Source organism: Ursus maritimus, unplaced genomic scaffold, assembly GCF_017311325.1.
Source record: "Ursus maritimus isolate PB19 unplaced genomic scaffold, ASM1731132v1 scaffold_13, whole genome shotgun sequence".
Lineage (NCBI taxonomy): Eukaryota > Metazoa > Chordata > Mammalia > Carnivora > Ursidae > Ursus > Ursus maritimus.
In genome coordinates this window covers 3,432,082-3,454,090 of record NW_024423675.1, presented here as the reverse complement: position 1 = coordinate 3,454,090, position 22,009 = coordinate 3,432,082, and the positions used below count along the sequence as shown (strand labels likewise).

Sequence of the window (22,009 nt, the reverse complement as noted above, 5' to 3'; positions counted from 1 at the left end):
TGAGATATCACCTCACACCTATCAGAATGGCTAAAATCAAAACCACGACAAACAGCACATGTTGGCAAGGAGGTGGAGAAAAAGGAATCCTCGGGGCGCCTGGGTGGCACAGCGGTTGGGCGTCCGCCTTCGGCTCAGGGCGTGATCCCAGCGTTGTGGGATCGAGCCCCACATCAGGCTCCTCTGTTATGAGCCTGCTTCTTCCTCTCCCACTCCCCCTGCTTGTGTTCCCTCTCTCGCTGGCTGTCTCTATCTCTGTCAAATAAATAAACAAAAAATCTTAAAAAAAAAAAAAAAAGAAAAAGGAATCCTCTTGCACTGTCAGTGGGAAAGCAAACTGGTGCAGCCACTATGAAAAACATTATGGAGGTTCCTCAAAAATTTAAAAATAGAACTACCATATGATCCAGTAATTCCATTACTGTGTATTTTCCCAAAGAATATGAAAACACTAATTCAAAAGGATATATGCACCCCTATGTTTTTTGCAGCACAATTTACAATAGCCAAATTGTGGATGCAGCCCAAGTCTCTATCACTAGATGAATGGATAAAGCTGTGCATGTGGGGGGTGGGGGTGTATGTGAAATATTACTCAGCCATAAAAAAGAATGAAATCTCTCCATTTGCAATAACATGGATAGATCTACAGAGTCTAATGCTATGGAAATAAGTCAGAGAAAGAAATGCCATATGATTGCATTCATATGTGGAGTTTAAGAAACAAAACAAATGAACAAAGAAAAAAAAAGAGACAAACCAAAAAAGGATACCTAACTATAGAGAACAAGCTGATGGTTATCAGAGGGGAGGTAAGGGGATGGGGGAATGGGTGAAATAGGTGAAGGGATTTAAGAGTACACTTAACATGATGAATACTGAGTATACAATACATACAATTGTTGAAAAACTATTTTACACCTGAAACTAATATAACACTGTATGTTAACTATACTAGAATTAAAATAAAATTTAAAAAATAATAAAAGGTAATAAAAAATAAGAGCAAATTAAAGCCTAAAGTAAGCAGAAGAAAGGGTACAACAATGAGATCAGAAATCAATGTAATAGAAAACAGAACAATAAGAAAATCAATTTAACAAAAAGCTAGTTCCTTGGGAACATTGATAAAATTTACAAACCTCTAGCCAAACTGATCAGAAAAGAAAGAAAGATGACACAAATTCCCAATATTGGGAACGTGAGCTTCAATACAGATTCCACTGATATTAAAAGGAAAATAAGGAAATATTATGTACAACTTTGTGCCAATGAATTTGATGATTTTTTTTAAATGAATTTATAGTTAAAACTCCAGGAGAAGGAGACGTCACAGGTAAATTCTACTGAATATTTAAGGAATCAATGATACCAATTCTACAAAAAGTCTTCTAGAAAACTGAGGAGGAAGAAATATTTTCCAACTCATTTTGTGAGACCAGCATTACCCTGCTTAAAAATATATATATGAAAAGAAAACTAGAGACTAATATCCCACGTGAGCATAGATGCAAAAATTCTTAGCAAAATGTTAAAAAAAAAAATGAATCCAACAAAGTATAACAAGACAAATACATTACAGTCAAGTGGAGTTTATTTTAGAGATGCAAGATTGAACATTCAAAATCAAATAAATAAATAAAATCTTTAAAAAAAAAAAAAGGGGGGGCGCCTGGGTGGCACAGCGGTTGAGCGTCTGCCTTCGGCTCAGGGCGTGATCCCGGCGTTATGGGATCGAGCCCCACATCAGGCTCCTCCGCTATGAGCCTGCTTCTTCCTCTCCCACTCCCCCTGCTTGTGTTCCCTCTCTCGCTGGCTGTCTCTATCTCTGTCAAATAAATAAATAAAATCTTTAAAAAAAAAAAAACACAAAATCAATCATTATTCATATTAACATGCTAATAAAGAAAAATTATGTGCTTATCAATATGTGCAGAATACACATTTAACAAATTCCAGCATCCATTCCTGATTTTTTAAAAAAAGAAATTCCCAGCAAAGTAGGAATAGAAAGAAATTTCCTCAGCTCAGTAGGTGCATCTATGAAGCACCTAAAGCTACCATCATCATAAATAACAGTGAAAGGATGAAGTGTTCCCCTAACATCAGGAACGAGGCAAGGATGTTTGCTCTTACCACTTCTATTCAACATTGCACTAGAGGTTTTAGCCAATGCAGTAAGGCAAGAAAAAGACATTGAAATCATTCAGATTAGAAAGGAAGTAAAATGTCTTCATTCACAGACAACATGTATATTTTAGAAAATCTATGTTATGTACCCCTCCAAAAAAAGGCTGTGGGAACTAATTAGCAAGTTAGGCAAAACTGCAGGATACAAGATCAATACACCAAAATAATTTATATTACTGTATACTAGCAATGAAAAATCAAAAGTTTAAATTAAAAAGCAAACTAATTTATAATCATATTAAAATAGTAGTATCTAGGTATAAATCTGAAAAAAAGATATGACCATGGTTTAGGCAAAGATTTTTTACTTTTTTTAAAGATTTTATTTATTTATTTGACAGAGAGAGACAGCCAGCGAGAGAGGGAACACAAGCAGAGGGAGTGGGAGAGGAAGAAGCAGGCTCCTAGTGGAGGAGCCTGATGTGGGGCTCGATCCCAGATCACGCCCTGAGCCAAAGGCAGACGCTTAATGACTGAGCCACCCAGGTGCCCCTAGGCAAAGATTTTTTAAACCACCAAAAGCATGATCCATAAAAGAAAAAATTGCTTGACTGGCCTTCATCAGATGAAGACTTTCCACTCTTCGAAAAATACTGTTAAGAGAATGAAAAGACAAGCTACAGACTTGGAGAAAATACCTGCAAATCACATATCTGATAAAGGACTTCTATTCAGGGTATGTAAAGAATGCTCAAAACTCAGTAATAAGGAAACAGACCAGTAGAAAATGGGCAAGGATCTGAATACACATCTCTCCAAGGAAGGTAGGTAAATAGATGGCAAATAAGCACATGAAAGAAGCTCAGCATCTTCAGTCATTAGAGAAAAGCAAATTAAAACCTCAAAGAGATACCATGGTATACTTACAAGAATGGCTAAAATTAGAAAGACTGAGTATAACAAGTGGTGGCAAGGATGTGAAAGAACTGGAACTCACACACTGTTGTTGAAATGTGAAATGCTACAACCACTGTAGAAAACAGGGATAGTCTCTCCAAAAGTTAGGCATGGAGCACTGGGTGTTATACGCAAACAATGAATCATGGAACATCAAAAGCTAATGATGTACTGTGTGGTCACTAACATATCATAAAAAAAAAGTTAGACTTACACTTACCAAATGATCCATCCATTCTATCCCTAGGAATTTACACAAGAGATATGAAAGCGTATGTTCATGGAGAGATTTATACACTAATTCATAGCAGCTTTATTTGTAATAGCCCAAAACTGGAAACAAACATCCACCAATAAATGAATGGATAAAAAAATCATGCTGTATCCATACAGTGGAACACTACTCAGCAATAAAGGAGCAACCATTTGATGCACGCAACAACATGGGTGAATTGCAAACTAACCATGCTGAGTAAAAGAAGCCAGACACAAAAGAATAGAATCTGTATGATTCCATTTACATAAAATATAGAAAATACAAACTAATATATAGTGTCAAAAAGCAGACCTGTGGTTTTGGCGGGGGGCGTGGGGGCGGGTACAGAGAAGTGCAAGGGAAGGACTATTAAGAGGCATAGAGAGATTTTTTGGGTGATGTCGTGTATGTTCCCTGTCTTGATCGTGATGATGGTTTCACAGTTGCAAATATATACTAGAACATATCAAACTACCCACTATAAATATAAGCAATTTATTGTGGGTTAAAGTTCTTAAAAGAAATCAGAACGAAGCCAGAAGGAAAGTAAAACTTTATGGAATTCATACTAGTAGTAGACATTCCTGAAAAACCATCTTATGTAAATTAATTACAGCTACTCCTTTTTAAAGTACATCAGTGGATACTTCTTGAAGCAAAGAACCCTTTTGTAAAAGTAATCTTCACTGTGGAATACATCTTTTTTATGACTCTTAACGTGATATATTGTGTTTCCTTAAAGAGGATGTATATCAAGTCTGCTGAGATAACGACAGCACAAGTCCACTTCTTTTCAAGAGCTTTTCGTGAGCAATGACAGCGTTCTGTTGGCTGGGCTTGGTCTTGAAGTGGCGGAGGACACCTGTGATAGCTGGCTCTATGGACTCTCCAGTACACATACAGTTTACTTTACTGGTCCAATTACGTATTGTGATTAGAGATTTATTCTGCTCGGCATCTTAGTTCAACCTAGGAGCTTATGTGTACTTCATCAAGAGAGCATTGCAAATGCTTCAAAACGATTCATTTCTCCCCTTAACACAAAGCTCAATCAATACTTGAATTGGGACCATGTATATGTGGAGGTTCCTTTTTCAGTCAGCTAACAAAATCAAAACTACCAAGTTTTAGGTATGTGTTTTAAAGGTTTTGGGTGTTTTATGAAGAGACCTGGCTTTGTTTCCGCAGGGTAAAAGGACACAGTAAATGGAAAGGATAAAAGTCAGCCATTGCATGAGAGACTATGGACTATGGGAAACAAACTGAGGGCGTCAGAGGGGAGGGGGGTGGGGAATGGGATAGACTGGTGATGGGTAGTAAGGAGGGCACGTATTACATGGTGCACTGGGTGTTATACGCAACTAATGAATCATCGAACTTTACATCGGAAACCGGGGATGTACTGTATGGTGACTAACATAATATAATAAAAAAACATTAAAAAAAAAAGTCAGCCATTGAAGGTGACTTTCCAAATATGTTTTCTGAGCTCATTATGCTGAGCATGACTATGCTAATGGACAGTTCTCCTTTTTGTCTGGCTCATGGCCGTGGGACACAGGAACTGGGGCGTTCTTCTCACCTTCCGTATCTGACTCAGGTAGCTCTGGTGACCCCGCCTTTCTTTCTTTCAGGGTGTGAACGGCATGTCTGTGGATGAGAAGCCTGACTCCCCCATGTATGTGTATGAGTCCACAGTCCACTGCACCAACATCCTGCTGGGCCTCAATGACCAGCGGAAAAAGGATATTCTCTGTGACGTGACTCTGATCGTGGAGAGGAAGGAGTTCCGGGCCCACCGGGCTGTGCTGGCCGCATGCAGTGAATACTTCTGGCAGGCGCTGGTTGGACAGACGAAGCATGACTTGGTGGTCAGCTTGCCTGAGGAGGTACAGTAGATTGGTTCGCTCGTGTGCTTGCTCGTGGAGGTTTATTACCCTGTCGACAGTTGGCTGACTAGACGCTAGAGGGTGGACCCTGGGCCCCANNAGGCGCTGATGTCCAGGTCACCAACACTGTTAGGTTTGTGGCGTAGCCAGTTTCTGTTTGATGCAGTTAAAATCTCAGACGCGTGAATCTGAGCAGAGCGTCTTTCCGTCAGGGAACCTCACCTCACCTGTGGCTCACAGCCACGCGTAGTTTCTAGTTCACTTACTCTTCAGGTTTTGAGTAGTAGAGCCAAAGTTTGTTACAGTCCTAGATGTGGGATCTGAGTCACTGGGACTGTGGCTATGATTTTTCTCTTTCAGATGGTTGAAGGAGCACTTGGTTTCCCTTGAGAGTAAAAGAATGAGAGTATTCACAGCACCTTCCTTGCTTGGGGGAAAAGTAAAAGCAATCAGTAATTTTCACAGTTAATATAGTAGGATTCTAAGAAGTGCAAATGTGCTTTTCTCACCATTGTTGAAAATACCCTACTCGTGTTTCTTAATTACTTCAATGAGTACAGTTATATCTGTACTGTAGGGACACTAGTAGCCGGACCCGTTCTATTGAGATGGCCTAAGTTAGCAAGAACTTAAAAGATGGGCTTCATAATGACAAAACATTAGATTGGTCACCTTTGAACTGTGTATACAGTTCCTCTCTTTCCATCATCTTCTCTCCCTTTCATTAGCTTGGGACCAAGGCTAACCCTGGGCAGCTTTACGCTTTGTGTTCAGGTCCAGAAACTTTCGCTGTGCGTACAGTGTATGACACTAGGGCCACCACTAACAGTTGTGCAGGCTGTGCACTGCACAGTTCCCAAAAGTACAACTCAAATCCATAATCTACGTGACTGGAGCCCCAGCATTGTGCAGTGACCCACAGCAACTAAGCAGCTTTTCATAGCAACTCGGAAAAATACCAGAGACTCCATGACCCTGACGTGAGGTGTTAATGAGTACAACTAACATTAGATCCCAGGGGTCACAAGCCCAAGTGCCTCCAGAGGCCTGGCAAATAATATAAATGAATAAAGCAGGATGCATATAAGATACTAGGACGTGGTGGGACAAGCACCTGCTCCACGGAAAGGCACCCAAATTCAACATAAAAAACAAACATGCAACCAAGTCACAGGGGTCAGAGAGGGTCACCGGATCCAGCCCTGCAGAACAAGAGAGTGCCCAGCTAATAGTAAGAACTGCATAAGCACTCAGCAGTTTCACATTCTTCTTTTTTACGTACCCACATGAAAGGCTCCAGTACCACTCCTCACACCCCTGCGAACTAGATAACTAGAAAGATCCTGATACCAGAGGCAAAAGGACACATTGGTTGCAGATAATGTACTCAGGGCTGGTGTAGGGAGGGCAGCTTATGTACCAACTAGTGTGCGAAGGCCAGGGAATGGCAGCCGTGGCGGGACCCGGAGCAGGGTTGTCCTCAGCCACATCAGTGGGCGAATGTTGAACCCGGCACTAGGGGAGACGATGAGCGTAGTTCTCAGCGTGGTCTCTGCCCCATAGTAGGCATTCATCAAACCCAAGACCCTTTCTCCTCTAGATGGGCAGCAAGAGTGACTTTGCAATGTATTCCAATTCTGGAATTCCCTGGAAATATTTGGAAAACTTTCAATTATCCAAAATGATCTTGGGGAGAGGATGGAGCTTATAGTTAATTTATTATTTATATCTGTTTGAGAGTTATTTCATTTATATGTTTTTTACTGATTTTCAAAATTTAGGTTATATTAAAATATATTTAGAATGGGGGCGCCTGGGTGGCGCTGTCGTTAAGCATCTGCCTTCGGCTCAGGGCGTGATCCCAGTGTTCTGGAATTGAGCCCCACATCAGGCTTCTCTGCTGGGAGCCTGCTTCTTCCTCTCCTACTCCCCCTGCTTGTGTTCCCTCTCTCGCTGGCTGTCTCTCTCTCTGTCAAATAAGTAAATAAGTAAATAAATAAATAAATAAATAATATATATATATATATGTAAAATGAAAATCATATTTTATGTAATTTAGTCTCTCTTCAGTAACTATTGGCCCCATCTCGAGACTTCTGGGACCATGTGCCCTAAACCCTGGCCTGCCCCCAGTTAGCTCTGGGATCCTGATCTAGTCACTTAAACCTCTCTCTGAGCCCTAGTTTCTACCTATAAAAACCCCTAAAACTCTGGAATCCTTGAATTATTCATCATAATACAATACCAAGACAGTAAAATTGAAAGGAAACCAGGATATAAATGCATATGTCATAACTAAAAGTTTCTTTAGATCGAATCCCTGATAATCACTTATTTCCTTGGCATTAGGGACTCTTTTTTTTTTTTTAAGATTTATTTATTTATTTGAGAGAGAGAGAGTGCAGAGGGAGGGGCAGAAGGAAAGAATCTCAAGCAGACTCCCCGATGAGCACAGAGCCTTACTCAGGGGCTTGACCTCAAGATCCTGAGATCATGACCTGAGCCGAAATCAAGAGTCAGGTGCTCAACCAACTGAGCTACCCAGGCGCCCCAGCGTTAGGGACTCTTGAGAGCAAGAGACACATTGTATAGACATCACACAAAAATCTGCTATGGGGCCTTTTTGCTTGTTTGTGTTTTAGCTCACTGGGAATTTGCAATGTGTTGATTTTCTTTCTTCCTAGTCATGTAAAATGACTGCTGTTTCTACATTATCTACATTTCCAAACCATTAAAACCTGGTGCTCGGGTACCTGAAACCTTCAGATATAACCAGATTTTTTTTTCTGTCCTATGAAACATGAATTCATATTGTCAGTAACCCAGCTTTAAGTATCTTGCCGATGGGGCATGCAAGCCAGCCACTGTGGCATTTTCCTTTGTGGACCTGTAATTGCTTCTGAGGCCTCCTTCCAAGATCCCACTCCCTCTGCTCAGAGCCCCCTCCTGTGGCCCCAAGTGCTAAGCATTGTTTTCCTCTCCTTGTGTGCACACTAAAGTGTCCTTGCAGGCTCTGCAGTCATTGTCCCTCTTAGCTCAGTGAATGACTTTAGAATTTGAATTAAGTAGTGAATAAGCAAACATCCCAAACATTGGGATAGAAATGGAAAGTAGCTGCTTGGAACTAATTGGCATTCAGTTCATATGATGTAAGAAAAAACATTTGCACCTGGATGGCTCAGTCGATTAGGCATCTGCCTTCGGCTCAGGTCATGATCCCAGGTCCTGGGATCGAGCCCCGTGTTGGGCTCCTTGCCCAGTGGGGAGCCTGCTTCTCCCTCTCCCTCTGCCTGCCGCTCTGCCTACTTATTCTCTCTCTCTCTCTGTCAAATAAATAAATAAAATCTTAAAAAAAAAAAAAAGAAAAAACATTTGATTAGCTCCTTGGAAAATTTTAAACCTCATCGTTATCCTGTCACCAAGTTCAAATCAACTTCTGGTTTGTCCCAGCCTTGTTCACACTTGGCCCACCTCTACACTTCCTAGCCAGCCAGCCTCTGTGCTTCTCAGGGGCCCCTCATGGCTGGTCTGAAAGCTCTTTCTTGGACTGAGAAACTTCCAGATACATACTGCTGCCCCTCCCACTCTCCTACTTGGTCAGTTTAGGCCAAACCCAGCTCTGGTATCTAGTTGTCCAGTTGTGCAGTTCTACCCCAAAATCCTGACTCCCCATGGGCAGTGCTCTTACTAGAAAATTAGAGCCGCACTCACAGTGCCCAGTATAGCCTCTAAACTAAAAGGGAGCAAAACAAAAAATAGAGGCCTCCTTCTGGAAGTCAAGGAGTAATTGAATTGAAATGTCTTGCTCTTCTTTTTTTTTTTCTCTCTCTCTCTTTTTTTCTTTCTTCTTTTTTCTTTTCTGTTTTCTTTTTTTTTTTTTCTCTCTCTCTCTCTTTTTCTAAAGTGGAATGACAGATAGTCCCTAGAGTTTATATGACTTGAGTGTTGGCTCCCTATTGAAAAACACACCCAAGAATGTGTATCAGCAAAAAGTAAGACATAAGGCATTGTACTTAGTACTTTGGTTAAATAATTAAACAGATCATTTAGTTTATAATTAGTAAGTGTATTTTGTGCTAAGAGATGAAGAGAAAGTGGTCGATGTGCCAAGCATTGCAAGGCCGTTACTACACTGCTCATTAGTATTAAAGTTGGCTCAACAAACACCTCCTTAGCTGTAGTCATGGAGACCATTTTGGGCTGGATGCCAACCATGCTGGAAGTGGCATCATAACCCTGAAGTTCAGTCTTATGGTGTGTCGAGTGCAGAGGGCAGGAACAGGGTGTGCTTCCTTAGAAGACATGGAGCCCACAGTGGGTTTGCCTCTCAGCCCCATCCTTATGGGGCTGCTTGGCTCTCTCCCAGAATGCCAGAGGAAGAGCGGCTGTTAAGAGGTTATCGCCAAGATCTATTATCAAAAAGTCAAAAGATAACCAGTATTGGCGAGGATGTGGAGAAAAGGGAACCAGCCCTTGTGCACTGTTGGTGGGAGTGTAAATCGGTACAGCCACTGTGGAAATAGGATGGAGGTTCCTCAAAAAATTAAAAATAGAACTCCCAGGTGATCCAGCAATACCGTTTTTGGATATATATCTGAAGGAAATATAACCACTATCTCAAAGAAATATCTGCACTCCCGTGTTCACTGCAGCATTAGTCACAATAGCCCAGATGTGAAAACAACTCGTCTATTGACAGGTGACTGGATAAAGAACAGGTACTGTGTGTGTGAACAGTATTCAGGAAAGGAAAGAAATCCTGCTGTTTGCAGCACCATGAATAAACCTGGAGGACATTACGCTAAGTGCAAGCCAGACGTAGAAAGACAAATATTGTAGGATCTCACTACATGTGGCATCTAAAAAATGTCAAATTACACACACACACAGATAACCATGGGAGGTGATAGATAGGTTAATTAGTTGATTGTGGTAATCACTGCACAGTATATATACACATATCAAAACATCGCATTGTATACTTTAAGTATATATAATTTCTATTTGTGAAAAATACATAAATATTTTTAAAACAAGGGGAGGGAAAAAATGTTATTGCCAAATCTCTACCACCTTTCTTTGGGCTCACCGCCCATGGTCTTTCACCCTCTAGCAAAGGGGGAGGTTTCATGCAGAGAATAGCTATTGGGTAGGGTGTAAGTATGCCCCTTCAGGTGGACCACATGCTTTCTTAGGTATAAATATATTTCCAACTTTGGCTCTCTCACTTTCTGTCTCTGTCTTTTGCTTTCTCTCTCTTTCACTTCTCTCCCTCTCTCAACATTTTAGGGCAGATCTCATTTTTTCAGTTCTACACAAAAAGGAAAACTGACCCAGAAGGATTCTGAAGCAAAGGCATTTGTTGTTAAGTCTTAACCACGGGGTGCAACAAAGAATGTTCCGCAGTAGTACTGCCAAGCACAGAGACCAATGAGGAAATTATAGAATCTTCTTGACTGAAAGTTTTTAGAAGAGATGAAAGCTGTTAATGTCTCTGGGATGGCTTAGGTCCAGTCTTTTAAAGAAGCAATAAGATCGTCATGATTATCTTTGGACAGTCTTTTCAGTGTGTAATACTACAGAAAGTCCTTAGCACTGTAGCAGATGTTGCCAACAGTGTTCTTAGCCTGAGTGTAACTTTGGGAGAGGTGAGGATTGATGGGAAACAGTAATTGAGGTATTTAGGGAATGGCATGACCAAGATAAGAAGAAAAAAACACTCACGCATCCCAGAGCACAGAGCCAGCCCTTTGGCCTCACCCTATTCACTACCTAGACAAAACTCTGAAGAAGAGTAAAGGGCAAAATTCTAGATTTAAGGAGCATCAGCCATGAGTTTCAGAGAAAACCACAGTCTGAACCTTGGCACTAATGGCATATAAGGTCTTGACCAAGTCAGTCAGCCTCTTTGGGCTTCTGTTTCCTCACTCATTTTTTCATTCATTCAACAAATATGTATCAAGGCCCTGCTATTTACCAGGAGGCACTGTTCTAACTACTGGGTGAACCTAGGGAACAAAACAAAGTTTATATTCCAGTGAAGAAGAGGGAGGAGAGACAGAAAATAAATATAATATGTACTGGTTAGATACCATTGAGAATAAAATAGAAGGGGACTAAGAAATGTCAGGGCACTACAATTTTAAATACAGTGGTCAACAATGACATTGTGTGGTGACGGATGGTAGCTACACTTGTGGTGAACATAGAATAATGTATAAATTTATTGAATCACTATGTTATACACCTGAAACTAAGGTACCATTGAGTGTCAACTATACTCAATAAGTAAATAGATAGATAGATAGATGATAGATAGATAGATAGATAGATAGATAGATAGATAGAAAAGAAAGAAAGAAAGAAAGAAAGAAAGAAAGAAAGAAAGAAAGAAAGAAAGAAAGGCTAAAAGGACCTTTTCGAGGGGAGGACTTTGAGTAGAGACTTGAAGGAGGTGAGGGAGCCAGCCGTGCTGACATCTGGGTGGTCCAGGCAGAAGGAATAGTAAGGAAAAGGCTCTGAGGCTGGAATGGGCTTGGCATGATTGACACACAGTAACAGAATGAGCAAGTGGCAGAATGGGAGGAGGCATGTCAGGTAACAGGACCAGGCTATGCACCTTTTAGACACATTACCTTTTCTTGGAATGAGCTGGGAGGCCATTTGGAGAGTTTCACAGGAGATCATTTTGACTGCTATATGAAAATAGATTGAAAGAGGGACAGTTGGTTAAGCGTCTGCCTTCGGCTCAGGTCATGATCCAGGGGTCCTGGGATCGAGGCCCCCATCAGGCTCCCTGCTCAGAGGGGAGCCTGCTTCTCCTTCTCCCTCTGCCTGCCACTCCCTCTATTTGTGTGTGCTCTCACACATGCGCTCAATCTCTCTCTGTCAAACAGATAAATAAAATCTTGAAAGAAGAAAGAAAGAAAGAAAGAAAGAAAGAAAGAAAGAAAGAAAGAAAGAAAGAAAGAAGGAAAGAGAGAAAGAGAAAGGGAGAGAGAGAAAGGAAGAATAGATTGAAAGAGAGGGCAAAGGCAAAAGCAAGGAAAACACTTTAAGACGCTAAGGCAGCAAGCCAGGCATGACACAATGGCCTAGATCAGAGTAATAGCAGTAGAGTAATGATCAGTATCAGATTCTGGTGATATTTTTAAGGTGGAACTTATGGGATGTCCTTATAGAATGGATATAGGATAGAAGAAGAGAAAGAGAGGAGTTAAAGAGAACTCCAAGGTTGGGGTCTGAGCTGTTGGAAGAATGGGGTTGCCATTAACTGGGATTGGCGAAGATGGGGAAGAGTAGGTTTCAAGTGGTAAGAATGGGAATAAGAGTTCTATAACATGTTTGAGATGTGTGTTAACATCAAAGTAGAGATGTCTGGTACACAGTAGGATATGCATGGTTGAAATTCATGGGACAACTTCAGCCTGGAGATAGAAGTTTTAATACCAGATTATTGGGGATATTGAAAGCCATAAGACAAAATACAATCATCAAGAGAATAAGTATAGATAAGGAAGGGGGGAAAAAAGAGGTCCCAGGATTGAACTTTGGGGCTTTTTAGAATTAATAAGTCAGAGAGATAAAGAGGAGCCAATGGGGTAGACGAAGAAGGAACAGCCATTGAGATAGAAGGAAAAGCAGAAATATATAATGTGCTGGAAGCCAGGCAAAGAAAGCATTCCAAGGAGGAGAGAATAATCAACTATGTCAAATGATGCTAATAGTCAGCCAAGATGAAGGCTGAAAATTGACCATCTAGTAGTTTGGAAGCCATTTGTGATTTCATGGAGCACTTTCGGGGGAGCAGTGGGATTAAAAAAACATGTAATTGTGTTCTAAAGAGAATGGGAAGAAAAGAATTTAAAAGCTAAGGTAGGCTACATTTTTTAGGCTTTTTGAGTTAAAGGGAGCAGAAAAATGGGCCAGCAGCTGGAGGGAAATGGTGTTAAAGGTTTCATTTGGTTTTTTTGTTTTAAGTGGGAAGAAATTCCAACATGTTTGCACTCTGTGGTAAAGATGATCAGTATTCACCCACATCCAGTTTTCCTCTCTTTCCTGGACACACAGGAAGACCAAATTTACAATCAGGGTGCTATGTAATAGATGTAGCCAAAGAAACATGAGTAGAAGTCACGGGTCACTTCTGGTCTGAGACAGTTAAAAGTAGGTTTGAGTTCTTCATGTTCTTTCCCATCCATTTAACCGGTGTCAAAGAACTCCAAGAACTCCGAGATGCTGGAACTGTAGCCCAGATCCCTGAGTCACAATTGGAGAAGAGCCATCTGACTCAAATCAGACTCTGGCATGAATGAGAAACAAACCTTCATGTTAAGCCAGTAAGAATTGGTGTTTGTTTCCTCAGCACAGCCTAACCCATCCTGACTAAGACTTGGGCTGATGGGAATGTTGCAAAAGAGAGAAAACTTGATCGTACAGGAGACAGAAGACCAATTGCTAAACAATGCTCTTAGGTACTTGAAAGAGGATGGGATCTACCGAGCAAGTGGGCAGACTCAGCGTAGCAAGGCACGTCCTTATCTGAAAATGATCTCCGAGGTCTGACCTTGTGCTGTTCATAGCCCTTGGATGTAGGTTCCTGCCGGAGGGAGAGAATAAATCCTACTGATCAGAAAGAGAGGAGAAATGTTTGGATTGAGAGGTAAGGAAAGGCCGTGGAGATGAGAGGCAAACCAGTCAGGAAAGGAAAGAACCACAGGATTTCACAAGAGGAGCGAGCTCACTTCTTCTACTCATCTTTGTGAATTCTCCCTGACTTTTCAGAATCAGTCTTGCAAGAGATGACAGTCAAAGAGCTGTAGAACCACTGGGCTGTTTGATTACCTAGAACACAAGCAAGTGGTAGAAGATTCCGATTATTGCTCTCTCACCATTTCCGAAGGTTTTAGCGTTTTGCATTTAATGACCTCAATTTGAATATGAGTTTGTAGGGAGTAGCAATACTGGTGACCAGCTTGACTTGCAGGGCTGCTGTTCAGATTGTTGAAATGTGATCTGTTAGACTTCTTGGAAGGATGGCGCTGTATACACAGGAGATGTTATTATTCCCATAAAAGGAAAGCACAGTCTTCTCTGATGAAATGGCTCTTACCTCAGAATCCTCATTAAAAGCTGTGGTGCAATTTTCCAGGTTGCATTAGTGAGACTTGGCAGCAGATGAAAAAAAAGCAAATAAATAATAAGTCAAAATATTCCAGGTAACTACTTGCTGGCAGGTAAGAAGGTTTCAAGGCCTAGAACCATGCTGATAATTTTGAAATGCCTAAAGGCAGAACTTATTTATAGTAACACAAAGGTGACTTCCAGCCCTGAAATCTGGGCCTCGGTCTCAAATGGGGGTGTAATAAAGCGAAGCCAAGAGAAGAAGAGCTAATACTATTGTGATCCCACCTCCAAAGGCTGCTCAATGGTGCTGATACAGAGGGAGGGAAATCTGGTGTGAAAATAGCCACAGCAATAGCTAATTTTAAAACTGAAATGCATAAGCTGTTTCCAAACCTCTTACATTTTTTTAAATCCCGAGGCCAGTAAGTCCTATTTAAAGAAACTTAGCAGAAATGTGCTCCTATTTTGGCATAGTAGAAGGAGTTGAGTTGACAAAAACTAAGACATATCTAAAAATTATTTTTAAGTGACCTGATTTCAAAGCCAGTTTAAGGATTCTTTTCACTATACCTATTTATCCCTAGATCATAGGAGATGACCTCAGTAGTCAACATTTTTAAATGGACTTCAACAAAGCCTTAACAGTAAAGTTGTTTGCATTACATTTTATAAAATTAGTTACTGGCACATCTATTCATTTTAAACCTCCTCCGTATATATGTATTAAATATCCTTTACATTTCTTTCTTTCCCCTATTATGGAGTCTCTTAGCTATTTCAATTAAGATTAATAATAGCTTTAAAGACAAAGTTCAGAGCTGTAAAGTTCGTCACTTGATCAGTAATCATAACTATTATTTTGTCATATTTAATCATAGAACCCATGCCTTTAACAGGGTACTTAATTAAACTTTTAATTCATGACAAGAAGTTAAATAGCACTGGGGAGAGTTTTTAAAAATTATTTCCACTTCCCATCCAGATTACAAAAAAAAAAAAAAGTGTGCTAGAGAAACATCATGGCCGTCAGCCAAGGGTATTGTAGGTCATGCCAACATGAACTGGCAGCAAGCCATTGTCCAATTAGCATGGCTTCATCGTTGCAGAGTAATCACTCTTGAGTAGATGGTTGAGTCACTCATGATGTAGTGGCACTTCACTTGAGCCAGTTCTTCTTAGAATAGGTTTCTTGTTCACTGTTATTACCTGTCCTACTTTGCCAATAAAAGCACAGGACCATTTAGGCTGAAAGCCGAACGGAAGAGAAACATCGATTATGTATCTTGTTTCTCTTTGCTTCCTGAAAACTGAGATTGCAATTAAACAGTGAAATCATGGTGTGTTTTTTAAAATGAGTTACAAGAAAATACAGTTTCCACACCAAAATACTCAGAGTTGGAATCCAAGAGTCAGTTTTTATTCTGGCTTTTCTTTGGCAGCTTTAACACTTGGCACAAATTTGAGGATATCAGTAAAGTTACCTAATAATCTTAATGGATTCACATTCCATTCAAAAAGTTGGAATGTCACCAAACTGCCTCAGGTTTCAGCTCTATTGTTGGGGTGTCCGTGACATTTCTGTTGGGTGTACGGTTATACAAGCAGACAGCTTTTGAAAGAGACCCTTCTTATGGTGAGAACACCTGGATTCTTGGTTGGACAAGCTGTAAACCAGGAAATTGATTCAGGAATTTCTTAATAAAAGGGATCATATCCAGGCATTGGAGTGGTGTGTGGTTGTCAGTAGAAAAGGCTGCTCTTAGAAGCACAAAGAAAGTAAAATAAAATTGTTGGCAGTCATCAGTAAATACCTTATGTTTCTATTCTTGTTTGTTTTGGTTTTTAACCAAATCACAGACTAGATCAAAGGTTGCGTTGTTTTTGCTTTCAGGAGTGGAGCAATTAAATAATGGCACTTTCGGTTTCCTGATATCTCAGAAGTGTTCTTTTTCCTATGAACTCGGTGCATATAGTAAAATTTATCACTTTGCCATAGACTCCTAAAATATGTTGACAGTCTCCCTACCCGACATTGGCACCAGCTCCAAGCTAGCTGATGATTCAGTGAGCTTTACTGTCTGAGATGGACTTCTGTGTGCAGCCTGGCAAAGACTGTGTGCGAAAAAGTTAATGCATTCAGCACCCTGGGTGGGATGGAGCCAGGCCTCCAACGTGAGCACATTTTTTGACTGACTGGCAGCAAAAAGAAATACCGGCAGCTGTTCCCAAGCAAGCCAAAAAGTTGGCCCAAGAGTTAAAAAAAAAAAAAAATGCTGGGATTTAGCCAACGAAAGATTCCTGTGTTTAGAAGAAAATCAAAGGAAGGATACAGAAGGTCACAATTACAGCTGAAGTAGCAAATATCTCTTTTGTCTTCTACTTTATAAAGGATGGTATTAAATATCATTGCGACTCATTTTTTCTGATTATTTCTGAGTCTTCATTTTTGCTCTGTTGCTTTCTTTTTTCTTTTCTCTTTTTTTTAAAGATTTTATTTATTTATTTATTTATTTATAGCGGCAGGCAGAGGGAGAAGCAGACTCCCTGCTGAGCAAGGAGCCCGATGCGGGACTCGATCCCAGGACCCTGGGACCATGACCTGAGCTAAAGGCAGGTCTGAGCCGACTGAGCCACCCAGGTGTCCCTCTTTTTTAATTCTTGATTTGCAAAGGCTGTTGACAGATTATTCTTCCTGAAGACAGTGTAGAGGTGATACCCTTTGTGGAGGCAGCAGCAGCAAGCAGAACAGAGTAGGGCAGGGCAGGTCTGTGAGAGCAGCAGCCACACGCATGGAGGCTGAGCCGTGTTGAGTGACGTGGGTTGGAATGCAATGATGTGTGCAAGTCACTTCAGGGATCTGTTCGCAGAGGCCTTCTGAGGATCTCGCAACTGATCTATTATTCTTATTTCATTCTTTACAAAAAGAGAAGGGTGGGGAAAACAGAAAAGTGACTAAAGGGCCAGGAAAACGTCTGCTAAAAAGACAGGACTCTCAAGGGTCTTGCCACGTAGAGATGAGCACTCTAGTAGCAGAGTGCTTCTTCCTTCCCTGGAGATACCTTAGACCGTGGGAATCTTTTTTCTCCCTCGAGAAGCTGTAGTCGCCCAGGAGTTGAACTGTGTGTCCTGCAGTGGGAAGGTGGGAAGACTAGGGCTGTGGAACATCAGGATTTGGGGTAAGAACTTCATAGTGTGGGGAAATTAGCAGGATACTGAAAGGTATTTGAGGCACACCTTTTATAACTCTGGAGATTTGGGGGATGACTTAAATCCATCAGATTTACAAGATGTTCATAGAAGTGCGATGACCTTTCAAAGTTCTGTTTAGCAAAGTATCTGCGTGCCTCCTGTTTAAAGCGGTTACAGTAAATGTTGACCAGATGTTCTCACTCACAGAACAGAAGAATAGTATCCTCGCTGCATCTGAGGGATTTCGGCTATATTAAAGGAGAACTTTATGGCAGCGTAAGTTGCTAAACACCAGAATAAGGTACAAAAAAATACAGAATTACCTTCAGAGGAGTTGGGGTGTATATGTGTGGTGTGTTTAAAGCAGATATTCAAAAGGACAAGGTGGCTTAAGCAAAGCAGTTCATAGGAGCAGAGGAATGGAACACATGACCCTTTTGTAGGTCACTTCTTTGGGGGATTAACTTAAAAATATAAGGCAAGATCATTTCCTTCAAAGAGCTTGCAATATTGTTGAAGAATCAAGATAAAACCAATGAAATCAAAGCTGAACAATTCAAGAGCATTCACTGTAGCTGCCAAGTTGTGTTGGCCGTTGTTTGTAATGTGGGAAAGGGCAGGATTTTCCTTTCATCTCCTCCGCAATGTTTAGACCACCAAAAACGAACACTCACAGGACCAATAGGACTTTCTTGGGGAGAACAGGGGGAGAGATCCTCCAGGAGAGGTCACTGGCATGGCCAAGGCCCAAAAGGAAGCATTCACAGGACACTGAGGAGTCAGCTTCAGTCAGCACAAATGGCAGATTTAGGGAAATAATTCAAAATATGGTCAGATTCCATGGGGCCTTAGTATGAAAAAATAAAATTTAGACAAAAGAATTTCATCTTGACCAGATAAGCAGTAGAAAATCACTGAAATGGAAGCCGAGAAGTAACATCATGAAAAAGAGTTTAAGAAATATCTGTTTAGGGGCGCCTGGGTGGCGCAGTCGTTAAGCATCTGCCTTCGGCTCAGGGCGTGATCCCTGATTCTGGGATCGAGCCCCACATCAGGCTCCTCCGTTAGGAGCTTGCTTCTTCCTCTCCCACTCCCCCTGCTTGTGTTTCCTCTCTCGCTGGCTGTCTTTCTCTGTCAAATAAATAAATAAAATCTCTAAAAAAAAAAAAGGAATATCTGTTTAGCAATGGAATGGTTCTTGAATGGAACAACAAACCACTCCATGCAGAGGGCACAGCCCGGAGGTTCACCCTGATCCTAACATGAGCTGAGAAAAGTCTGTGCCCCGGGGAAAGGACAGGGAGAATGATAGCACCTTCCACAGATTCCAGAAAATTGGATGTGGGAACACACAGGTGGAGAAAAAGGCCCTGGCACGTTGATACGGATCTGCAGTGCCTTCCATCTACCCAAGGCACTGAGAGTGCACAACAGAAGAGGCAGGGCTGAGGAGCCCTGGCATGTAGATGATGGCCGAAATCACCAGGAAGTGGTGATCCTCGGAAAAGAGAAGAGAAAAGGGGGCAGGCAGGGACTGAGATTGACTCCAACCCTTCAACCCCCCATTGCTGGTTTCTCTACGAAAAATGAGGTTCACTCAGGATTACTGGCTTTCACTTTACCTTCAGTAATTTGGCAAATATCTCATCTCCAACAGTTTATCTCACTGAGGTTACGTAGAGAGGTGCTCCCTAAGTCACCTTTTAGGGAGTATGCCTCCTGAGTGTTACTACGAGCATCAGATCTTACTTAACACACCTGCATACAAGGACCCACAGGGAGATACAAATTTCTAGAGCACAAAGCCCTTGCCTCAGCTGATTTGTAACCTGGTAGCACGTGTTTTTAAATGCCAGGAACAGATTCAGGCAAAGGTGATCACTTAGGGTTAGAACCGTGATGATGAATGTTTGATGGATATTATTGTCATACAAAGCAACGCAGAGACACCAAGTACATCACACACACACACTGCCTTCACGCCTACACAGGCAGGGACCAATCTGAGCATCACTCCTGGTGGGCCAACCAGGTGTCACATGTCTTCTGATGCAAATATTCACGAAATACACATCATCCCCAATGATGTATTCGGTGTGTAGCTTGACCTCATAAAGCCTTTTATCTAGCTTCCAATTAGAGGAAAGTCAAAGATGAGAGAAATGGGCTTAACAACACCACGAAGGAAGCAACAGGTCAAATCCAGGGGGTGGGACTGTTTACAGGACAAATGGCCTGATTTCTTCAGTAAGTCAGTGTCATAAAAATGGGACAATGCTAAATTAAACAAGATTTAAGGGATTTAAAAACGAGATGCAGGATATGGTCCTGGAGTGGTTACTGGTTTGGACAACCATTTATATAACTTGTGGGAGGAAACTGGAGAAATTCAAATGTGGTCTAGATAACTAGGTGAAATATTCTTGAAACGGAAAGGTGGTGATAACTGGAAAAGGCAGACTGGGGAATGATACACCCAGTGTGATCTTGGTTTGGTTAAAAGATACGTGTGTGTGTGTGTGTGTGTGTGTGTGTGTGTGTGTGTGTAGAAAGAGCCATAGGGACATGTGCTAAAATGTTAACAGTGGTGACCTGTGAATGGGAGACTGTGATGGATTTTGTTGTGCTTGTCCGCATTTTCCACTTCCTACAGTATGCATTATTACATTTCTGTAATAATAAACGGGTTATTTGAACAGTTCCGTGGATAGAATGGAAGGAAAAAAGGAAAACCAAGTGAAGTATGGAGCATAATATTGGAAGAATAAAACTTCAAATATGACTTTATATGTGATTTCAGAGGTTCTGTGGGCCTCATTTGTTTTTTCCCTAGAAGTGCCAGGTCACCCCCCATGCTTTCTGGTCCCTTCTGTCCAGTACAAGGGTCTGCATTCTCCTAAGAAACTCAAGTCCTTAACTTGGGCTGAACAAACTTGTACTCACAGTCTCATTGGTTAAGTGAAAAACAACCAAAAAGCAATAGAGGGAAGAGATTTCTTCTAGTTCCTTCTTATTAAAAGTTTAAGCCCTCTTTTTCATTTTTAACTTGACCTTGGTCATTGAAACTTACAGATGCCCTTGCCTTCTTGCATGTTTTCTGGAGTGACACTTCTGGAAATCACTAGCATTATTTTAAATGGAAATAGCTCAGATGTTTTCCAAGTCTCTGACCTTATGCATCCCCAGATAGAGAAGGGAAGTCTCACCCTCCCGTCAAACCTTATGCAGCTATGAAGGAAGGAGAGGATGTGAAGAGTGTCCCTGCTTTCCTGTCAGCCTAGTGTACAAGTACTGAAACTGAAGAAAAGGAGGGTCCTTTCATAGGTATTTTCCAACATATATAAATATCTCTAAAGGTCTGCTTTGGGAAGTTACTCAATAACTTTTAGTATTTACATCAGGCTGTGGTTGTATACAGATTATGTCCAGAGATGTGTCAGAATGTTCAGTAATAAGGACATGTTTTTGTATGAATCAGAGGGATGATGGCATTTTACAAAACTAACAGTAAAAGGCATCTTTCATCTTTAACTGAAGACACCACAAAGTTACCCCCGGATCCTGAACAGCCTAGACCCCTGGGTGCTCCTGGAACTTACATGGCTTTCATTCCTCTCCATGTTTCCCGTGTCAGAGGGGCTGTTCACGGGGGCCCTGCAGTAATAAGGTGGTTCCCCTCCATCGTGCCCAAAATCTGCAAGAAGACCACTGACACGTGTACGATTGAGATTTCAGAAGAATGAGTCAGAATAGAAAGTGACGCTCTAATGGGTCTGCACCTGTAGGGCTCACGGCCGTGTTTAAAACAACTTTTACCTCGTAGGCAAACTCCTGTCTCCTGTACGGCCAACAGACTGCTGGTTCTTCCTTGCTTCCTCCTCGGGGACCTCCAGAAATGTCTCCTCTTTCAAGTTTTTTTTGAAGTGATTTTCTTCTTAAATCAACTCTAGTTTGTTTACATGGGAGGACTGCAGTATTTAATTCTTCTAATACCCATGTATTGGTCGGCTCCGGCTGCCATCACAAAATACCACAGATTGGGTAAAATGTGTTAAACAAAACGTAAACAAAACAAAATGTATTTTCTCACAGTTCTAGAGGCTGGAGGCTGGAGGCAGCCACCTTCTCGCCGTGTCCTCACATGGCCTTTCCTCTGTGCACAGAGAGAGGGGCACCGGTGTCTCTTCTCTTCTTACAAGGAGACCAGTCCTGTGAGACAAGCCCTCACCTTAGAGCATCATTCAACCTTAATTACCACCTTTAAGAGCCCATCTCCAAATACAGTCACAGAAGGGATTAGGGCTTCAAACTGTGGGTTTCGGTGGGAGATGTAAGTCAGTCCATAACAATCCACTAAAAAAATTACGGATTTGTACAAATATAGAACAACGCATGTGCAAGATTATCCGCATATGTACAACCACATAACCATGTACCGTTCAGTCATAAGAAAGAAAAAAAA

General features: G+C 41.3%; 1 protein-coding gene across 8 annotated transcripts in view; it reads left to right on the top strand.

Annotated features, from left to right (window-relative positions):
- The window catches only part of BACH2 (BTB domain and CNC homolog 2), a 347,862-nt gene that overhangs the window by 267,308 nt on the left and 58,545 nt on the right, over positions 1-22,009 (top strand). For all 8 annotated transcript variants that reach the window (XM_040627541.1, XM_040627544.1, XM_040627540.1 and 5 more), the window contains one exon: positions 4,978-5,232. In XM_040627541.1, the coding sequence (XP_040483475.1) occupies positions 4,978-5,232 (255 nt within the window). The remainder of the gene's footprint in view (positions 1-4,977; positions 5,233-22,009) is intronic.